This window comes from Agelaius phoeniceus, chromosome 1 (genome assembly GCF_051311805.1).
Source record: "Agelaius phoeniceus isolate bAgePho1 chromosome 1, bAgePho1.hap1, whole genome shotgun sequence".
In the NCBI taxonomy this organism is placed as follows: Eukaryota; Metazoa; Chordata; class Aves; order Passeriformes; family Icteridae; genus Agelaius; species Agelaius phoeniceus.
In genome coordinates, this window is record NC_135265.1 from 132,033,049 (window position 1) to 132,041,629 (window position 8,581).

Genomic DNA, 8,581 nt, shown 5'->3' on the forward strand with positions numbered 1-8,581 from the left:
CATACAAGTGACTGCACCCTTAGAGCACTCTGCAGCCCAAGGCAGAGATTTAGTCATGCAAGGAAGAAGTGGAAGGATGGTACAGTACAGATAATTACAGAAATAGTAAAGAACACGATCACTTGTATCCTGTCTGGCTGGCCACAGCTGTTTCACTGTTGGGAAATGCATCTCTCCAAGGTGAAAATCTCCCACAAATCTGTGTTTCTGCCAAAAGCATTTGTCTTGTCTGTTTTAAGCAGCTTAATATATCTCTGGATAGAACAAGACCTTGCTCAGCACATGCCAGCAACAAAATGAAAAGCAGTCACAGCACTCTCAAAACCCCTTTCAAGGCTGAGTACCAGGATAACAATAGTTAGAGCTGACTGCAGACACCTGAAAAAGAGCTGACCCTCAGGAGGTCCAGGAACAGTGTGCTAGGCTCAAGTCCATATTAATCTTCAGGGATGCCTCCCTGGCAATTCACCTCACACTGACCAGGAGCACTCTCTGACACCTTCAGACACAAGTGTGGGTTTTTGCTTCTTATTCTGCTCTTTGGAGATTTGGGACTTTAAACCTCCAGCCCTGCTTGAGAGCAGCACAGAAAAGGCCCTGCACATCTTCAAGCCTCGGCCACTTTAAACTTGCAGAGTTTTACAGTCAAAGCACAAGCCTCACAATAAAACAAAGAGAAAAAGAAAGCAATCAAGGAAATTAATTCCTGGCTATTTTACAACATCCGTTCCATATGTCCAAGAATATATAAGACTAATTGCATTTTCACTGACGTCAGTCTAATCAACGATCAGTTTAGGAAGCTTAATGTGTTCTCCTCTGGCTCACTAGGAGATACATATTAACCTTCAACAGAACTTCCAAACACATTTTACTTGATTAATGTAATACCTCCTTTCCTTTCTATAAATATATTCATGATTTTTTGTATAAAAACCCAAATGTAATTACAGCATACTGAACTCTTAATGGGATTCTTTCCTTCAACAAGCATTTATGTAAACTTTGCTCCTCTTACAACCAACCATCTGTTTTCTCGCTGAAAGGAATTTATTATCCAATTGAAGGCCTTAATAAGAAAAAATGGGTATTTCACAAAGGTTTGCAGTTTCTGAGGTGATAATTGTATTGATTACATGAGACGACTGTGTGATTATCAAAACAGCTGATGCAGATTATCAGCTGTCATTGCAATGATTACATACTCCATGAAATATCCTACTGTGGTATTTGGGGATATAAGAAACACTGCCTGTGTGAGGGGATTAGAGCTTAAAGACATTTTCATAAATCCTTGTGTTGTGTCACAGACTAATAAACAGTTCAGTAAGTGCAAGAGCTGCCCAAAAGACATTTTCAAGAAATTTTGTCCCTCCAATAACTTAAAAGATTTTTGCAAGAAAAAACAATTTTAATAAATATTTTAATGTCATACTGATGTATGACAGAGTCTGGGACAGACTAATAAAATGCTGCTTCTGCTTCTTTCTACAGCACAGGAAACACACAAATACGGGGTTTTTTCCACCAAGAGCAGAAAGCACAGGTAAAACTTGGGATATGGCATACCAATGAACCCATCTTTTGTTCAGATAACCTTTTTGGCCTGCTCAGGGATGGATTCTGTCACACACAGGTTAGTCTCTTTGCAAGCTATTTTATTGATTGTGCCATTTAAATTCCTCCCATGCTGTCCTTTATTTTGCAATTTGACTGAAGAGGGCCTGAAGCATGAATTGGAGAAAAAAGATGGGATAAGGTCCTGCACTGCAGGAACCAACCTGGGCCTGTGCACAGCATAAGAGAGTTCTTCAAGAAGTTATCCTGATGCCACTCTTGAAGCTAATAGATATTAAATTATTTCATAATGTATCTCTAGAGAAGTTACAGTCAGAATATGGTTATTGAGAAGGTCCTTCAGATAAGATCATTTTGTTCTTGCTAATGATCATCATTGGTCTTTATTTTTGCTATGACATACATAAAATTCATACATGTGCTTTCAGTTTGTTAAGTAAATAACATACAGGGCCTGAGCAGGTATTTGTGTGCAGAATCAGTAATTTTTTTTCCCTCTGGTCTTGAAGATAATGAAATGGATGTGATCCAGTCCAAGAGCACATACCCTGAACTCCTTTGACTCCAGTCTCAGCTGGATATTCAACATGTACATCAATCATCAGGGAAGCCTTTAAAAGTAAGATTAATATTCTCCCCTATTCATAATGAATTCCAAGTTTTCTCTCCACTCTCCACAGCAGCAAGCATGTGCATAGGAAGAGTCTATTGAGTTACTGGGGAATGTTACTGGTTTTTTTCCATGATCTTGTGTTTCATCTTACGAAGTACAGACAACAGAAAAACTAATGATGATTTTATAGACATGGCACTTGGGACATAAATATTTAATCAATTCCTAATATTTCAATTTAATCAATAGCCATTTCTATTAGAAGAATTTGGAATCTCATGTATTTTGACATTATGACACCTTCAGTTGCTAGTGGAGAAATTTCCCGTACTGCTGACACTACGTCTCTTACCAAGGGATGGGAATTAGGAATGTCATTGGCATCACCCAGCTCTTTCCCCTGAATATACAGCCCAGGTCTTGGCCATGGAGAGGAAGCACCTGGTGAATTCACAGCAGGCCCCATTCTGCAGGAATCCTTTCCCCAGGGCCAGCAGTACTGGGCTGTCAGTGGAGGTGGTAAAGGTGCAGGATAATCCCACCCAACCCCAGCTATATCCCACTGGGACAACACTGGAAGAGACATCCCTGGGTGATGTGGAGGAACTGAGCCCTCAGTGAGCTGGCTACTATGGCCCTTCATACAGACATAAAGTTGAAAATCCTTTCTTTTTAGCCCACTTCATTCCATATAAAGCTAATTTTCTAAGTAAAACATAAGGCCTCATATCTGTATTCATGAAAATTCCCACAACCTGACACTGAGATAACACATCAGGCTTTCTGATTGTGTCATTTTGCTCTTTTCACAACTTCAGTTCTTTTTTCAGTTTTCAAAATCTCCTGATTTTCCCAGGTTTAAAAATAATCAAGAACTTCTTCTTAGAATTTCTTTCTTTTCCCTAAAAAGGCCTTCACAACCTGTTCAAGGGACCCTCAGTCACAACTGTCTGGTGATGTGAGTAGTCTCAGACAGTGTAAAGCTTGCAGGAGAGTGGATGCAGCAGCTTGGAAGGCTCCAGTGCAGGGATATTTTGTTTACATGAGCAGTCACTGCTGATCTCTACCCCCTGCCAAGTAAGCCAAGATTACTGAAATCTTCTAACTGGTATTTGAGCACATTGCCATACATGCTGTTTTGCATGAGGCTTGAAAAATGCCAGGACATAAATGTGGCCTAGTCACAAAATATATATTTTCACTCTCCTTTTGACATCAGATCAAGTTCACTCTACCAGTCCTGTCAGGGGGTTCAACCTTAAATCAGTGAGACCATAGCCCATCGTGCTTTTCTTTTCCTTTGCAATATAAGTCTACTACCAGTATATTTTTTCATCATTAGGATTCAATCCTTTTACTAAAAGATGACTGGGACAGAGATAGATATTAGACATGCTTTCAACAGTATATTCAAAAAAATCCAGAACTGAAATGTCACAACCAGCAATTCACGCCGAGCTTTCCACAAATAGCAGCTCAAACATTTAACCCACCTTAACTAAAAACTTCAGCTTGCTCTATTTATGTTCTTACTGCACATCCTTCAGTGAGAGCCACACAGCTCGATACCCTGTGGTTATAAAAGGTTCTCAGCCTCCCATTAGTTTTTATTTTTAGCCCCTCACTGTCAGGAGCTCCGGGAGGGCAGTGGCTCCCCAGGCATGGCAATGGTGAATGCACAGCACACCCCATTCTGCAAGAATCCCTGCCCAGGGCCAGCAGCACTGCACTGGCACTGGAGGTGCTAAAGGTGATGTTGCAGGGTCCTGGGGGGCTGTGGGACCACGGGGAGGAGCAGCCTGTGCCCAAGGCTCTGCTGCACTGAGGCACTGGGCACACAGAGCTCAAACAAGAAGGATCCTTCTTTTATTGTCTGGGGTTTTTTTAACTGATACCTTACAATTCCATCTTCTCCCCACCAAAGCAATCAGAAATAATCAGAATTCCTGCTATCCCAGATGGTGTCAGTGGATCCTCAGGGTGTGCAGAAACCCCACTGTCAGGAGAATGGAAAATCCTTCCATGACACTGTCAGCATATCTGATGTTGCTCTTTCTTTGTGTTTTAGACAAGGAAAGTGGGGTCCATTTCCTCAGGAAGAAGACATGCTGTGTTTATGAATGCTGTCACTGACAGGGGTGTTGTTATTCTGACTGACCAGCACTGACTGGGTCACTTGGAAACTGAAATGCCAGTTTCCCCCAGACTCCAGCACCCACTGGAGATCAGAACTGAAGTTGGCTCATTTCAGCATTGTCACTGTCCTGAACAGCACAGTGACAAAATTCAGCTATGGGAAGTGACTTTCTAGTTTAACTTGGTTTGTTTTTTTAAAATACAACATTTTTAAGACTTTTGTGCCCCAAAATGTTTCTGCATTACTACTGTGACTTCTGATGTCATGTTACAATACAGACAAGTGTACAGTCCATTTCAGATAAAAACTCAAAAATTAATAACCAGCCAAACCAAACTGGTCTTCAGGTTTGAAATAAACATTAACCCCCAGTCAGCCATACTGCTGACATTTTAATCCTTAGCATAATATTTGTATTTAACATTGCAGCACCCTCGGTTAAGCTTTTCTCCCTAAGGCAGCACACCAGTCCCTGAAGTGTGGGCTATTCTGCAACCCCATTAGATATTCTTTTCAGGAAATTTCCCCTGGCTACTCCAACCTTTACAAGTTACTTTTTACACTGAAGGACCTCAGTGCTCAGTGACTTTATGTATATTGCATTATTTTGCTATATTGCAATATCACACAGCAGCGTGTTATATTACTGTAGATGAGCACCAATGGCTCTACCAGGAAGAAACTACTGAAACAGAAGAGCTGCTATAGAAACATTAGAATTCTGAGATACATCATGTTCTAAAATAGAGTAAAGTTAAATATTTATTTCCCAGCTATTGATACCTTATGAGACCATTGTAAGTGTCTGTGGCTGCTGTGCTTGAGCTGGAAAAGCTCCCTGCCCCTTGGGAAAACTTTTGTGGGAAAACTCCCTCAACAGCAGCATTGACAACTCCACGCGCACTCAGCTTCTCACTCTCCCCACTATTTGTGGGCCTCCAAACACCCAGTTAAACCATTAAAACGAAATTAAAACATTAAACTTAAAGCTTATTGATGGGGGGGCGGGGGGGACAGAATGTTGAGGCACAGCACCAGGGCTGTGCAGCACTGCTCAGCAGCAGACAAAACCCTGGTGTGTCATCAACACCTGGTGTGTTATCAACACCTTTCCAACTCTGTGCACAGCGTGGAACCCGGAGGGTTGCTATGGGAAGATGAATTCCATCTCAGCCGCTATTTTTTCCACATTTACTCAGACATTAAATTCTGCCTCCTGAAATTCTGCTAACTCAAAAGTGGTTCAACATGTGAAAATGTTGTGTTAAAAGTCTGCCAAAACTTCTAAGCTACTGCTTTTCCCTCCTTCAGATGCTTCTACTACTGAATCATTGTATTCATTGTCATAGAATTAATAAAACTTATGCCTCACAGGTAGTGAGGAATGAAAAAGCAACAAGAAAACTATTCATTCTCAAGGTTGATGTTTTTCCTCAAGTAATTTCCTGTATGGAATAATGGCAAAGCATATATAGAATACATGGTGGTGTTGCAAAAACTCAGAGAGGGTTTTTGAACTTTGAAGTAATGCTCACAGGTCATGTGTGGTTTGGAATAAAGCAATCACCCAAAATACATGCAGAGAAAAAAAATGCCACCAGGACAACATCTATTTTTATGTTAACCTTCAACAGCACATAGTAATAAAACCATGATATGGGTTTATATGTTATGTTATATGGTTTTATATGTTATGTTATATGGTTATGTAACCAAACCATAACTGTTCTTCTGAGCCAAAGAAATCTATTTGTATTTGACTTTATCAGCCAGATCTTTCAACCAGGGCCATTCATTCAAGGAACCACTCCTTCCTTACTTGTTGTTTCCTAACATAATAAGCAATCAAAAAGGCTTAGCATTTATTATCTACATGCACCTAAATATCTATTCTTAATTATTAAATTTAAAATTCAAATACTTGCAATAGCGAAAAAAGCACAGAAAGAAACGTGTGCTCTATCAGTTTGAAGTAATTTAGAAATCCACCCTGAAAAAGTTATGAAAGCAAAAAAAGCAAGAGGTGTAAATCAGGAAATACCTGCTCATAGGAAAGGAAATTTAAGACCAAATTTTGCAGTAAAATACTATGTGAAATTCGCCCACTGGTATTTAAATGTTTATAACAGATTAGGTAACAGTCTTAAAAGCTGCCAGACTTTTCTTTGTATCCAAGCCGAGGTGATGCACTTCCCTCTTCCTCAAATAACTTTAGGTCCACTGAACAGATAAAATATCTATATCCCTTTCTCTGTGGAGCCAATGTGAAAAGGCTTCGTTCAGCTGAAGGCAGAAAGAAATAATAAACTCCCTAGAAGAAATGTTCAAAAGCTTTCAGGTCATATTACAACTTAGCAAAACTTAACTGCAGCCAGGCAAAGAGAGGCATATTTTACAATATTGTCAGTATTGTACAGCTGTGGATGTTGCTATTAACCATATTTTATTAAACCAGGAGCAAGAAATGGTTCAACTAATGCACAATTTTCTCAGTGGTGAAATACATATTTTACAGGACATAGAACATTTTATATGATTTCTAGGACATAAATGTCAACCTAGCTTTTTTATTACACGGGTTGAATTTATTTAATAAGCTGCCTTACAGTGGAGGCAGCCCTGCATTTTTCACTTGCTGCTGCAGGGAATTTCAGTAGTTAGCAAATGAGCCCGGGTCTAATCTGCTTCCGTCTGCAATCATTTGAAAAATGATGCTTGGCAAACAGCTCTGCTCAGCCTCGCCATCAGACGGAGATCGATTCCTCACACCGAGAGACGGAGCAGGCTGAGAAGTGCATCTACGTTACCTACAGCAAACAACCAGTTCTTTTTATTCTGAACACCCTGCGACTACAGCTGGACCAGCTCTGGGAAAACCGCTTTCCCCACATTGCAAAGGATGGGGAAACAATGGGCAGAGAGGAACTGAGAGCTTAACGCGGCTCCCCGGGCCAAATAACCGAGCGCCCGACAGCCTTTGATAACTGATGGTAACGCTGGTGTCCCCAGGGTAAATTCCTCACTCGTGTCGTGCAATCCCGGCAGAAGCAAGGCATCTCTCCAGTACCTGCGAACAGCTGCCTGGAAGGCTTCAGCTCCCAACCAGGCAGACCAAAACGCTACTGCCGAACGATGACCGGCCACACAGGGACAGCAGTGACAAGAACACCCGAACGCGGTATGAAGCAGGGACCAAAGATGATAAAACATGATTTTCTGCGCGGAGTGCCCAGGGGCCAGGCAGCCTTGCTGGAGCTAATGCAGCGGCGGGGCCCGTGTGCTGCAGCCAGCTCCGGCTTGAGACCACCCCGAAGTTTGGGGGAAAACCTTCACCCCAGGGGTCTTCACTTATCACATTTCCAACCCCCACACGGCTTTTGGGTTGAGGCCCACCCGCGCCTGCCCGTGCACGGTATCCCCTGCCCGCTGCCCCGGCCCCTGCACACGCACTCGCTCCGTGCCCCAGTTTCGCAGAGCCGGTGCCCGCCGGGATCAGCGGCGCTGCCTGCGCATTCCGCTGCTCCAGCAGCGCGGCTCCCTGCGATACCCGCCTGAGGCGCCCGGGCAGCCTGGGCCGCCGTGATCGGCATCCCCACGCACGGAGCAGCCCCCCAGGCTGCCCCTGCCCCGAGCGCCCGGGGCCGGGCCACGCTTACCAGGTACCAGACGCCGAGGATGATGGTGCCGGTGCGGACATGGCAGCAGAGGCAGCAGCTGTTGGAGTAGAAACGCGCCCAGGGCGAGCTCAGCATCTCGGCGGCTCCTCGGGGCTCCGCTGCTCCGCGTCTCTGTCCGCGCCGCTCCGCGGGGCGGGGCCGGGCTGGGGCCGGGCTGGGGCCGGGCTGGGCCCGCCCCTCCCGGCGGGCGGGACCGAGAGCACGGCCCGGCACGGCCCGGCCCAGCCCAGCCCAGCCCAGCAGGGCGGAGGGAGCTCTGCGGGCGTCTGTCCCCGCAGCAGCAGCAGCAGCAGCCCGGAGCAGCCGCGCCGAAGCGCGGGAAGGTTTCGGGATGCGCAGTCCCGGGAGTTCAGCGAGCGGCAGCCCGGCCCCAGCGCTGCCGGGCCAGGGCCGCTCTCCGAGGATGCTCCTCGGGGGATGCTCCTCAGGGAATGCTCCTCAGGGGATGCTCCTCGGGGGGTGCTCCTCAGGGAATGCTCCTCGGGGAGGATGCTCCTCAGGGAATGCTCCTCGGGGGGATGCTCCTCGGGGGGATGCTCCTCGGGAGATGCTCCCCGCGGGATGCTCCCCATTGCA

At 44.8% G+C, this 8,581-nt stretch overlaps 1 protein-coding gene across 1 annotated transcript in view; it reads right to left on the reverse strand.

The window, feature by feature from the left end:
• Positions 1–8,175, reverse strand: part of LAPTM4B (lysosomal protein transmembrane 4 beta) — a 59,606-nt gene extending 51,431 nt beyond the window's left edge. The window contains exon 1 of the mRNA XM_054635671.2: positions 7,985–8,175. Within this exon, the coding sequence (XP_054491646.1) occupies positions 7,985–8,080 (96 nt within the window). The 5' untranslated portion in view covers positions 8,081–8,175. The remainder of the gene's footprint in view (positions 1–7,984) is intronic.
• Between the last annotated feature and the right edge of the window lie 406 nt (positions 8,176–8,581).